General features: G+C 45.3%; 6 protein-coding genes across 6 annotated transcripts; 1 reads left to right on the forward strand and 5 right to left on the reverse strand.

Moving 5' to 3' along the window:
• Window positions 1-816: 816 nt before the first annotated feature.
• On the reverse strand, window positions 817-1,534 carry EDB82DRAFT_177370 (transmembrane proteins 14C-domain-containing protein). The gene is made up of 3 exons (XM_025735448.2): window positions 1,346-1,534; window positions 1,192-1,284; window positions 817-1,139 (listed from the first exon to the last, which is right to left on the reverse strand). Exons 1-3 carry the CDS (start codon window positions 1,380-1,382, stop codon window positions 943-945), a joined length of 327 nt encoding a protein of 108 aa, XP_025586154.2. The 5' UTR covers window positions 1,383-1,534; the 3' UTR covers window positions 817-942.
• EDB82DRAFT_177388 (ADP-ribosylation factor family-domain-containing protein) lies at window positions 1,473-2,645 on the reverse strand. Its single transcript, XM_065607132.1, has 4 exons — window positions 2,260-2,645; window positions 1,962-2,206; window positions 1,838-1,909; window positions 1,473-1,779 (listed from the first exon to the last, which is right to left on the reverse strand). Exons 1-4 carry the CDS (start codon window positions 2,393-2,395, stop codon window positions 1,687-1,689), a joined length of 546 nt encoding a protein of 181 aa, XP_065464911.1. The 5' UTR covers window positions 2,396-2,645; the 3' UTR covers window positions 1,473-1,686.
• A 67-nt stretch (window positions 2,646-2,712) lies between these two features.
• EDB82DRAFT_475593 (zinc-binding domain-containing protein) lies at window positions 2,713-3,210 on the reverse strand (the record flags this gene model as incomplete). Its single annotated transcript, XM_065608041.1, has 1 exon — window positions 2,713-3,210. One exon carries the CDS (start codon window positions 3,208-3,210, stop codon window positions 2,713-2,715), a length of 498 nt encoding a protein of 165 aa, XP_065464912.1.
• Window positions 3,211-6,101: 2,891 nt separating this feature from the next.
• Window positions 6,102-8,764, forward strand: EDB82DRAFT_536773 (uncharacterized protein). Its single transcript, XM_065609286.1, has 5 exons — window positions 6,102-7,073; window positions 7,123-7,295; window positions 7,401-7,547; window positions 7,646-8,297; window positions 8,351-8,764. Exons 1-5 carry the CDS (start codon window positions 6,388-6,390, stop codon window positions 8,676-8,678), a joined length of 1,986 nt encoding a protein of 661 aa, XP_065464913.1. The 5' UTR covers window positions 6,102-6,387; the 3' UTR covers window positions 8,679-8,764.
• On the reverse strand, window positions 8,765-10,935 carry EDB82DRAFT_500092 (cytochrome P450). Its single transcript, XM_025735450.2, has 3 exons — window positions 10,664-10,935; window positions 9,842-10,612; window positions 8,765-9,791 (listed from the first exon to the last, which is right to left on the reverse strand). Exons 1-3 carry the CDS (start codon window positions 10,906-10,908, stop codon window positions 9,059-9,061), a joined length of 1,749 nt encoding a protein of 582 aa, XP_025586156.2. The 5' UTR covers window positions 10,909-10,935; the 3' UTR covers window positions 8,765-9,058.
• Window positions 10,936-10,988: 53 nt separating this feature from the next.
• Window positions 10,989-12,850, reverse strand: EDB82DRAFT_500093 (uncharacterized protein). The gene has a single exon (XM_025735451.2). It carries the CDS (start codon window positions 12,818-12,820, stop codon window positions 11,354-11,356), a length of 1,467 nt encoding a protein of 488 aa, XP_025586157.1. The 5' UTR covers window positions 12,821-12,850; the 3' UTR covers window positions 10,989-11,353.
• Window positions 12,851-12,855: the final 5 nt, after the last annotated feature.

Raw genomic sequence — 12,855 nt, forward strand, 5'->3', positions numbered from 1 at the left:
TAAATCTCACGTTGGATAAATGAGCATGTTCTTATGGTACCAAGATTGAGTTGTAACACGTGGTGGCAGGATGAGCGCGCCGAAGCATAGAGGGAGAGGGAGAGGGAGAGGGAGAGGGAGAGGGAGAGGGAGAATTGGGTTGACGCGGCACAGCGAATTGCGAAGAAGTGGAAAGTTAATATCGAGAGGGTGGTGAACAGTTTCACGGGGTCTATCAGCTACAATATTCGCAAGTGAAGCGACGCTGATTGTATTGTTTCGTTGTCGACTCGTTGTATCGGGCGTGTCGGCTGGACTGGAAAGAGGCTTGTCGAGGGCTGAAGAACGGTTCGATTAACGACGCCGACGGACGTGCGAACGGACTCTCGGGAACTATTATAGCACCATGTACAACGGCGGGAGGATATTCGCGCTTCTTGGGAAAGGTACTTGTCACCGTTGGCTAATTGTTGGTCGGATGATCATGTCAAACTGTCCTGCTGCTCCGACGCGGCATTGAATGGCAATTCAAATCACGTGGTGACAAGTCGACAAGCTGAACCAAAAATGACTAATCAGTGGAACCAGCTAATTTTAACTGTTCTTGAGATGTTTTCTTAATAAACTGCGATATTAATCGTGTGATGTGACCCGACATTAACAGCGAGCCCATGCAAGATATTTGAGATTCCAAACAAAACAACAAGTCCATTAATTCTCTTCTACCTTTTCAACGTGTCTTCATTTATCTTGACATTACAGACTTTATTTCGTGGCATCCTAAACTCGAGAGACTTATTACCCTGTACCTCTAGCTCAATTGCGATTCAAAACATGTCAAACACGTACTTGGCGATCCGCTAAACTGAGATGAATTGTTCTCATGCTATCATACAGTATAGTACATCAGGCTCCTTCCAATTAGATTGTGCTTTTTGTCAAAAGTAAAGATACAATGCTTGCTCAAACACCATATCGGAACTCGCGGAACTTCTTCTGATAGTAATACGTGGCAAGTCCACCAACTGCACCGAGAAGAATAGGAACAGGTGCTCGGCCACCAGTCTTGATGATCCTGGGAACAGCGGATCCAGTCAAGAGAACACTGTTTGTCAACGCAAGCTCAGAACCGTAGTCCTTGTTGTTCTTGAGAAGGTATCCTGTCAAACACATGTCAATGACAGAATGAGAACTGACTACTGCAAAACTTACCGGCATAGGCATAAGAAACACCCAGTCCAACACCAGCCACGAGAGAAGGAGTAGAGCGCGTGCGCATGTAACCCGCAGTGCCACCAGCAGCCACTATAAGGGAGGACGACCAATTAGGACAGAAGCCGATCTTGAAGGTCAAGTGAGTACTTACAGAGGGCAGCAAGAGTGAAAGAAGGGTGCTCAGCCATTTTGAATGTGGTGATAGGAAAGAATGACAGGAATGGGGTGATTCTTTTTGGTGTCAACCTCGCTGATCGAGGCCGAGAATTAGTGGATCTATGCCGCTGATTAATCGGCAAATGATGCGGAATAACGTTCTGCCTTTTAACTCAGGGTACGAAAATAAACAGCGTAAAAAGTTAAATTTGAGCAGTATAAACTGACCTACTAATTTTGTCTCTTATGCTCGTTTCTCCTTTCCCCTGAACAATGAGACTTGCCAAGGTAGAAATTAAGGAACTGTTGATGGACTCTCTTCCTACGTCAATCTTCTCAGTGCGACGGATTCGTACGCACAATTTGTCGCATCCACTCAAGTCCTTCGACTAAACCTTCACCGGTAATGGAACTCGTTGCGATAATGCGCTATTAAATGCTTGTCAGCAGGCAACTCTTCCAAGAACTGACAGAAAAGAACACAAACGCATTTTCTAGTTTTCTCAAGATCCTTCTCTATTTCGAGGCACTCAATGAGTTCAAGCACACTCATAGCTTTCTATCTCATGTCAATGCTTTTTCATGGCACCGTAGTGTTTCCTCATACTCACAGGATTGTCTTGCTTATTTGCAAGAATTAGAACAGGCTGAGGATCAAGCATTTCCTCTCGTAGTACTTGCCACAACGCCTCCCTAGTCTCCTCCATGTTCGCTCTATCTGTGCTATCGATGACAAAGACAATTGCCTGTAATCTGAATAGAAGTTTTCTCCATATTGCTCTCAGTTTTTCATTTCCAGAGTAGTCGAAGATGAAGTACTCTTGAGAGCCTTGAAAGAAGCATGTGGTATTAACAGCTAACCTGACGTTAGTATATCAAGTGGATCCAATAAATAAGGGCGAGACAGACTGTCCATTAGTGGTAGTGTTGGTTTCTGGCCTCGACTGAGCTTGTGGATTATAGCAGTCTTGCCAGCCGAGGGCAGTCCAACGACGCCAATGTTGATGAGAGGAGGTGTCCACAATTGAGAGATAGCAGCGCCCATGATGTGATACGATGCGAAAAGTTTGACTGTTTCGTGTTAATTTGAAGGATTTTGTTTCACTGTTATTGCAATTGTCAGGATTTGTCCTTTATTTAGGCAACAAATGTACACGCTGCAAAGAATGCTCCGCCACTCTTAATCATGGTTGAGGATACTAGGTCTTACGGCAGCGGGGACCTGAGGGGTTGAGTAGCCCGTGCTTAAGGTAATAGTTGTCCCAGGAAATATAAAGAGGGCAATTTATAAAACCTAATGTAGATGAGACTTAGGATATTTATTTTCATAGTAACCGTGATCACGTGCTATACAAAACATCCTCACGCCCAAGCAATATCAGTAATATCAGTAAGCCCCTCTCGGCAATGCCCATTCTTACACCCCTCACATAAAGCTCTCTCGTGCGGCCCCTTGGAATCGCCTCCTCCCCAAATCGGTCTTTCCATCTCGACGCCGTTCCACTTCTTGATACGATACGTGACCCTGTCGACGTACGACTCTTCGTTAAGAGTCGGTTCGCCCAAGCTTTTGCATCGTTTGCATCGCTGGTGATATATGCGGGCATTATACCGATCTCGAGAGTATTCGCGAATGGTGATAGCGATTTTCATGCTTGACCAGCCATTTATACTGCACTTTTCGTTGGTGCACGTGAAACGGCCCATTATGTGGGTGTCGTATGCTTTGATTTTTGAAAGGTCGTCGTCGTTGGGGTTGAAGGTGTAGTCGATTTGGACTTCGTCAAGTTTGTCTGCCACTTGATCATGTAGGTCGGGGAACATGGACCATGTAGGGCGTCGTCTTCTCGGTCGGGGCATTGTTGCGATACAACAGGCGTGAGACTTTTTGCTTGAGAAAAAGATGGATTTGTAGTATTCAAAAGCTGGTACGAATGCGTATCTTGAGTAGGTACGCAAATGTTGAAAGGAAACACAATGCCACCTGTGAGATGGACAAGAATTTCATATAGGAGACGGACCAACAGCTCAACTGACACATCCAACCCCAGGACGCATGGCTGCCTAATATCTCTGCTCATAGTCCAACAAATTATGAACAAAAGTGACTCGAGGAAACTTTTCAGGCAAAATGCTTGTGGCCACAGTTAATGCTGCTCATTGGCAAGGCATTTGTGGTGGTCGGCCTCCTACATCAGCCATTCTTCACTTGTACCTTGCCACGGGCTGTCACAGCAGCAACATGCTTGTCAACATTTAACCTTGGTTGATTCAACAAGTATCAGGCTGGCCTCCCACATTTAACTCTGCCAACAGTACGTCACCATTTCCGGAACGAAAATGCAGCAGCGGTTGATGGCTTGGCCAGCGCGTTGCGACATTTCTCGGCAAATGGGACATCTAACGGGCTTTTTCTGAAACCAATCAATGAAAGGTCATACTACTTCTTCATGTTACTGTTTACCAAGACTAATGTTCATTTAGAGTCTTGGATCTGATGGTACGGCGACTATGGTTGTGACCCAAACGGATGCAATTGAGGTGGGTTTGATACACGTGGTGTTTGGCAGGAATCATATGACTTTTTGAAACGAGCTTCGAAAAACTTATGAGAGCTATAGGGTTCAGTTTCTTAATTCTAGTGGTCTAGATAACCTGAGCTGTGGGAACGATGTTCTTCAACTGGCTTTGAGGCTCCTACATCGCTGGCGATATGGGAGAAGATTGGCATAGACGAGGCATTCCACAATTCCCCTTTCTACACGCAAGATACCCAAATTAAAACCAAGCACATAGAATATTATATTCCTCATCTAACTCATAATGCCACGTACGTAACCCTGTAACGAAGGTACTCAGTGATAGTCCATACCATGTCAGCCATATATAACACATATACTAGGATAGAATCTAGACGCTTCTTGTTTCCCTTCTCGCCCATAATCCTGAGCTGATGCCGCTTTAACCTGAGCATGCCTGAGCTTGTCCTGGGCTTGGAACGGACTAAGCGCCGCTGAGATTTGAGAAATATGGGTCTACTGCGTCTGGTTTCGGCCCCTAGCAGGTACAAAACTAAGAACTGTCCTACAATAGGTGACCTCGTCAATGCTAGTTCGCATGTGATGACTTGCTGGCTGAAGGCGTCCATTAAATAATTCTACTTACCTACCTGGCATAGTCATCCACGAGCGTTTCTGGTGCTACTTATTTGGGTGCGTATATACGTTTCATCCTTGAGTGATCGTATCTTTTGGACAGAAGTAGACATAAGGACAATTGTTCTTCAAAAAGATGCACGACCAGAAGTTTACCGTAACCCTGTAACCTGGTTTGTTGATAGCTGGGTGTCAGGGCACTCATACACTGTTATCTTCATCGGCTGCCAGTACAAAATTAGGGTTAAAGACGGGAATCGGTCGAACATGCCTCAGACTAAGTCGGCAACAATTTTCTGCTGTCGAAATACACCCAAATTGAGTTATGAATGGATGGGTAAGCTAAGCAACAGTAGAAACGTGTAGTCCCGTTTCGAACGTCTGAAGGTATACTCATCTTTACAAACCACGTTCTTACTTAAATAAAAACTATAATTATTAATTCAGAACCACCCATTCGCCCTGGTTATAGACACACTAATCACCGCCTCTCCCGCATTAGACCTTGTCGAAAATACCTTAATATCCAAGCCGATAGATCGAGTGAGTGAGGTCACTAGTGCAATACTCGATTCATTTGATTCCAAATATCGGGAAGTCAACCTTAGTTCAAAATCTTATCCTGATATTGCAGACTAATAGATCTTTGCGCAGAATCGCTAATTGATATTTCTTAAAGGTCTAGTTTCTAAGTTAAATATCATACTTAGGGAATTATCATAGCTTTTAAGGCTATATTTAGCTCTAGAGGTAATTAAGTTGGTTTTTATATAGAATATAATATATTCTTAAAGATTAGCTATAGACGTAGTTATAATTTATAGTGACTTCTTCCCTTGTGGCTTTTGTTAGTCCTATCTATGCTTTGAAGAAGTTAAGCATCCTTGGCTGTCTATATGTCCTGGGGATGCCTATAGAGGAAGGCAGTAGTAGGAAAATTGAACTTCTTGAAGCTAAAGTTTTTAACCCTCCTGTGTTCAATGATAATATCTTATAAGGGATCAACTTATTTAGTCAAGACGGGTCTGCTGTTAGCCTATGTTAATATACTTCTCACGGTTGGGCTAATTCCGAACGGATGGTGCATCGAAAAGCTCACTAGCACAATTAGCCAAGATTAAAATAATATCTGTCCACCGGAAAACAAAACCCATTTGCGATTGATTTTCATTCTTGGCCCTTGTATTTCGTGTTGGCTGGACCGGTTCCCATGGACCATGTCGCTGATGCTACTGTGTGTTGGTTGTCGTCACATGCAAGGATGTGGGACAGACTTAGAGTAGAGGTACTGGCAAATTATTAGAAACCATCCCTGGAAAAGGCAATCTACAAGTTATACGTACTGATAAGTTCGCGGTGGTGATGTCAAAGTCGTCATCGACACGACCATGTTAAATCGAGGGCGGCCACTAACTACAGAGTTCATTGTTCGGGCTATTGGTATCTACTTGTCTTTAGCATCTGTTTGATAAACCCATAACTCTGAAACCTCATCATTATGCGCCACAAATAAGTATATGTGGGCACCTTATTCTTGGCTTCTAGAAAAGCAAATAATGGCCTGATTTCACCATTCTCCCCTGTGATATCAGGGAAGGGCTTTTGATCACTGGTGCCTCAGCCGAAAATGACCCGCAATGAAGCTTTCCTTGGTTAAATTAGACATTTCCGAATTAAGCAGGTGCCTTAATGCGTTTTAGTCGTAAGGCAGGGTTGCAGAATGTTGCCTCCACGAGAAGGCAATCCTGGTGATGCTGAGAAGTGTCCGTCTGATTTGATATAAGAGGGGAATTGCTTCTAGAGTTGCAGTTATCTACTCAGCTCATTGCCACTGTACCAGACCCACTACCACACTCGTTAGCAAACTCTTTACCAAGATATTATGGAATCCGAGCGCGACAGTACCTTGTTTATTTCGTCGATAAGGCGTAAACCTATCAGCCCAAGCGGCGCTCTCATAGTATCCACCAGCGTTAAGCCTAGCTCAGCCGAGCCTGCAAATACACCGCTTCTACTGGACCAGGAAAACGACTTCAACGTTGCTGCAGAAGCTTTCGATCACAAGAAGCAACCCGTCAGTGCTGTCGGTGTATCACCTATCAATGACCAGATTCAGAGTTCAGCTTTGAACCATCAAGATGTTACCACCAGGATACACAAAACCAAGGAAAAGATGATAGAGAAAGTTGATCTGCATGAAAGCAGCATGTCAGAAAGTAGGGGAGGCTGGGAAAAGACCGTAAGACGCATCATCGACGGTTGGTGGCAGGAAATGCTGTGCTGTTTAGTCAGCATCGTTGCCCTGATAACCCTAGCAATGACCCTAAGGGAATTTAACCACAAACCTCTGCCCAACTGGCCATCCGGTATCACTCTAAATACAGTTTTAGCTTGCATGGCCACAATATGCAGAACCGCGCTACTTGTTCCTGTAACGGAAGGCTTGGCACAAGCCAAATGGACTTGGTTCAAGAAGAAGCCACGACCACTCAAGGATTTCGAAGCATTTGACAAAGCGTCAAGAGGATTAGGAGGTAGTTTAAGTCTACTCTCATATACCAAGGGATGGTATGTTTTCTACACTACCTGTAATTCGAAGGTTTACTCACAGCAATAGGTTCGTCGGTATTATCGCTGCATTTCTTTTGAGTACTACAATTGCCACATCGACGATCACACAATTTGCCGTCACATACCCATCTAGATATATTGAAGATACAAAAAAGGGGAGTGCAGAGGCATGGCGGTTGGAGGAGAGCTGGGGGAGGGATTACCCTGATTATGCACTTAGTAGGTCACCCACTCCTTCTAACAACTGGTTATCGACGACGTTCATGCTATGACATCTTCTTCCTACTAGCTTCTGGTTGGCAAATGTCTGACAAATACGCATAGTGAATGGGCCAGCTATTGCGAGAGGGGTTAGGCGAGGAATCCATAATTTGGTGACCGAAAGGATTCCGTTCAAAGAACCCAAGTGTGCCTCAGCGAACTGCGAATGGCCCCAATTCCAAACGCTCGCAATAGGATACGAGCTAACCAGTCAGTTATATCTCTCCCTTAGTACACAGTCACAAATCACCCTTCAGCCTAGACTCTATGGCCAGACGAAGCTCTGTGATATCTAATGTTACTTCTAGATGTCACCCACCTGATCGAAGCGGATGTCGACTTTTACCATGGCACTCTGAACATCACGCTCCCAAATGGAATTTATACGATACCGGGCAAAAGTCGTGCCAGATACACTGGCGCCCCAACCTTTTTTGTCGGCAGTGGACCAACTCTAGTGCACAAGCATCTGCAAAACGCATCCATTCTCGATTATTTTGCTATCTATTGGGAACCATCTGAGGTCACACCTCGGGCAGCTGAAATATCCTTCTATTGGTGTATTGACACTTACGGCCCTTATCTAGTCGATAATGTCCTTCAGATGAATAAGTCGGCATCCCAGATCCCGACGCTACAGGGAAGACAAGGGGATGAAATTCACGGATACCTGCCTTTGGTATTATCAGCCCAAGACGATGTAACATATACAATTGGTGGATTATCTACCAAAATGATAGCAAGCCACTTAAACGAGTCCCTGAGTGGCGAAAGCATCGTTCTAGGAGGAGAACCAATTCGTGGTACATCGGGCAGTGACATTTTAGTACAAGCCACCAAAGAAGTTCTACAAAAGCTCACAGGGGGCAATTCTTCGCTCGAAGAACTGGAGAAAGAGAAATCTTGGTGGATCGCTGTGGAAGGTATGGCGTTGAATGCGGCCAACAGCCTTACAAACACGTAAGTTCTAATCCTTCCTTGCATGGGGCTATATTCTAACACGTCCTCAACAGACTTCTTCCCGAAGAGTCTAACGTCGATGGGACATCATTGCATAGTGAGGTCTATGTCCAAGTTCGCTGGGAATGGTTGGCACTTTTAAGTGCGCAAGTTGCGCTGTCCATCCTTCTTCTCATCTGCATTATTATTGAGTCAGCGAAAGCGGGTGTCGAAATCATGAAAGCCTCTACGGCGCCTGTATTGTTTGCTATTAGTGCGGTAGAAAAGGCCAGGATGGAAAATGGTGGTGCCGAGTTGGATTCACTGAGACAGAAGAAAGATTTTCAGCAGCTGGCACATTTCAACTTACGCAAGGTAGGCCAGAATTGGATCCTGCAATAGAGGCAGACAGAATCAGACTAGTCTTGCAGTTGGAAAGTTAAAGAATAGTGGACCTAAAACCCTAGGAGCTAATGCTTCCAGCCGGTACGTATTCTCTGCAGCGATATGTATTGATTATAGAACTAGTCTTTACCGCTTAAACTCCAGTAAGGTTCTGTGTCTCCTGCGCAAATTGACCATGGTGGAGTGAGCCTATCCTGAGCTACCCTGAGTAAAAAGCAGCGATAAGTCACGTGCATAAACCGTCTAGATTCGTGTAGCATAACACTTGATAACTTGCGAAAGAGACGTAGGGGAACAGATAGACAGGCTTCCTTTCGTCTATCAAACACATTCTCTCATGGTTGAAATTGTGGGAGTTTAGTCTGACCCAACTTCCATTATAGTTGTCGCCTTCTAATTCTAGCAGGGACCTTGCCCTTCGGAGGAATCGTACCGAACGGGAAATAATCCATATTCGGTCCAATCTTGGCCGCTGCTTCAGGATTGATGAGTTCGATCTCATAAGCTCGCAGGGCCACTGCAACACTTGCCATGAGTTGTTGCTTAGCGAAGAAGCGACCTGGACACATTTTTGTACCGCCACCATAGGGATAAAAATATCCTTGCGTCCCCTCTGTAACGACACGTGCTTTGCGATCATCTTCTGGTGTGCGCTTGGAAATTTCTGGCGAAGGCTTGATGTCGATGCTTCGAACTGGACCGCTAGTTGGATCGTCTTCGTATTTGAGGAACCGCTCGGCCCAGAATTTGTCTACAGGGTGCTCGTCGGATCCATCTGGGTGTTTACTCCCAGTGTTCCAAAAGTCAGGATCGTGGCCACCGACCCACGATGTTGAAAGCATACCGACGCCTTGCTTCATCTGCCATTTTCCGAATTTGAGATTGGGTATAAGTGACGATCGGCCCACCGGTGCTGCAACGTGAACACGAAGGATTTCGAGATAGATTGAGTTGAGAAGGGGTGCAGAGTAGAGTCTATCGAAATCAAAAGACAGAGACTTCTCATGGAAAGAAGGTTCCATCTCAATCATGACTCTATTAGTAAGATTCTTGTCAAGAAGTATGCTCAGGAGCATCCACATGGCAGCCGGAATAGCATTAGCATTGACCCTAGATGTAATTAGAAGAATGTCACCATTCTATGGATTGAAGGTACTCACGCCCACACCAAGCCCATGTCAAGAGCAGCGCCACCTCTTTGTGAAATCCCAATATTCTTGAACATCTCTTGTCTCGTGCTCATAAGTCTGGCACCGAATTCCGGGGTCCAGTCCTTCTGAAGAAGCTTTTCGTCTGTAAAATCAAGGGTTTGCTGCCCGTATTGGTGATAACGGAAGAGACATTCCAGAAGACGATCTCTGGCTTGGTAGCTCTTGGGAACGACCCATCGGGGTAACCTTCTGAAAAGATTGGGGAGGTGATAGTCAAACGACCAGAATTCTTCGAGAAAATTCGGCGATAGCTCAAGGAATCGCTCACCGCATAAGGCTACCACCGCAGCGTGAAGGAGATGATTCTTAAACCAGGTGTAAAGATCATCGACCTCAACCCATTCACCATCTCGAAAAGTCGTGTCTTGAGCAATATGATCTGAATAAACCCCTAAAAACTTTCCTGTCATAGTGTTGAGAGCACTCCCGGATAGAAAAGTGTTTAACTGACGATGTTGCACAAAGTGAAAGCGTTTCGTTTGCTCAACATGTTCCCAACCAGGCGCAGGCTTTACGTCAACGCCAGAATCGTCACCCGCGTAGATCTCGACATCAGGCTGAGGAAGACCGAATGCATCTCGGACAGTCATGATACCGAAGGTCTTGGTAGTGAGGTAGCGAGAGGACTTGAAGAGCTCGACTATTGTTTGACCATGGGGGATGAAGTACATTGGCTCTGCGCCCACGAATATTCGAAGAGGGACTTTACCAAACTTGCGCCTATCATATATAATAAATAAAAGAATGCTTCTTCAATAAATTGTAACCTACAAAATGGAGAACAGAAATCGTTCTGTATCATAAGCAAAGCCAATCGTGTTTCCGACGAATGGAATCCAGTACGGAACTTTCGGTGGCTCTCTCGCTACTGTCCCATCGCGATAGCCTGTATTTCCGATCACAGTGAAGACATAGGTTACGAAAAAAGGCAGAATGAAGAGTAAAATGTACATGCCGTACAAGGTCACATCGAAGTATAAGTCTCGCTCAACCGAGACCAACGTCGTGGCGTTCATTGTGTAACGGCGACGGTTGAACAAAGGTAAAAGCGACGACGAAGCTGACAATGTTGGAATTGGCAATTTTAATTGAGCGTAAGCAGAGAAAGACATAATTGGCTATATTTGGGGCAGTCAGGGATATATGCTAGGAAGGGCTAAGCGTGCCTCAAGATCTCAAAAGTTGGCGGCTAGAAGCGTGGGAGACGATATTAGTAGGTCATTTTATGCTTCTTACACCATAGTTCTTAGACCACTTATCTCTTTGCCCTAAGGCTTAAGTGGCCGGCTTTTCTACTGCCCATTAAGCGTGATCCGAGATTATGGTCGCTGTTCCTCTATCAATAGGCCAAGGTATCTCAGCAGCCTTGAGACTACTCGTTTGCCGCAAGCAAAATCACCTTGCTTTATCTAATGAACTTGATCAATCCAAAGAGAGATGGCCTGTAAGGATCAAACAACCTCAGCGCTCAACCCTGCCAAATATAAACTCAACTCCTCGCTCCCTGGCCAAGTTTTTTACTCTCCTGATGTCCTCTACCATGGGATCGTCCAATAAGCCATCGGAAAAATCGATAGTCTTGAGCTTCTTCAATCGCCGCTCTGGCCCGGTCTCCTCAAGTAGCGTTCGCATACAAACCAGTGCTTGGTCGCGGTCAAATTCAAATCTGTTCAGAATATCGCCCGACAATTCCTCTACCATATATTCCAATTGTATCCGTGCAGAGTGTAGCTCTGGGTGGAAAATTGTGAGATGCTCAAGCGATTCAGGAAGTCGGCCAGGGTTGAACTTTGTTGTCGTGGGATCATCTTCGTCTTCCCTCTGCAACAAGTGTTGCATGGGAATGCCGGCACGTTTTAGTCTTTTGAGCGCCCTGTAACATTCAGGCAATTCATCTGTATCCGAATCCGGAATCCACTGGCTGTAGTCGTCGTCTTGTATAGATAGACTTACTTCTTCAAGGGTGGACGCGTGTTCGACAAGAGACCTAGCAAGCATAGTGCTGCTCCGTGTGCCTATTTCACAACACTCCAGATTGAAGACTTTCAGATTTTTGCAAACGTGTAGGAGGCTCCTTATTCCTGAGTTTGACAGCTTTGGCTCCAACATGTGAATTGATTCCAGTGATGAAGTTCGTTCTGGAAATGGTATCGAATAGTTGTTCTCTGTGGACAAAACCATATAACTGAGATCTCGCCCTTTATTGTCGCCGATCCACGAGGTATTAAGTCTCTTCAAATTTGGGAAATGTAGAAAGGGCGAGAGATGTTTCACATGTATTTCGCCCTCTACATCCCAATGCCAAAACTCCAACGTATTTAGTTTCTCCAGAGGCAAAGATGAAGCTGCCTTGGGATCAAAAGAGGCAAAACGTAGAGCCAGTTGTTTGGCAAAAACTAAAATAAGTAGCCGATAGTCATTGCCACCTCTTCTTTGGGTATATGATGGGATTGTCAAGCCAAGGCTGGTCAAGTTCGTTGTCCAAGCCAGCACGAGGACAGCTATGCCATCGTCCCACCCCTGGCGAATCTTTTCACACAGATCTGTGGAGCTAGAGAAGTCCGGTAAGGTCTCCTTAGCTGCCTTGGCCAACAATTCGAGGTTTTCTGGTCGTATCAAGCGGCGAGGAGTTTCTTTGCCCTCGTCACATCGGATCCAGTCAAAGTTCAAGCTCCTGACTTGCAAACGAAGTTCAGGCCGCCTTAGAAGCTCTAGCGCGAATCGACTGATCGTGGTAAGTGAAGGGGTTGTACAGTGGATGCTGAATAAGCCACAATCGCTCCAATGGCGGACTCGAAGGGGTGTTGCAATCTCGCAGAACCGTTTGTTGACAAGGCAGACTTCAAATATGTCAATGTAGTAATGATCAGTCACATAAATAAAGATGTGTTCAAGGATCTCATTTGGTATACTTGTGATACTGGCCATGGTGATGTAGTGAATTGCGGCCTGAGCATGGTCCC

This window comes from Fusarium venenatum, assembly GCF_020744135.1.
Source record: "Fusarium venenatum strain MPI-CAGE-CH-0201 chromosome Unknown EDB82scaffold_2, whole genome shotgun sequence".
Taxonomy (NCBI): Eukaryota; Fungi; Ascomycota; class Sordariomycetes; order Hypocreales; family Nectriaceae; genus Fusarium; species Fusarium venenatum.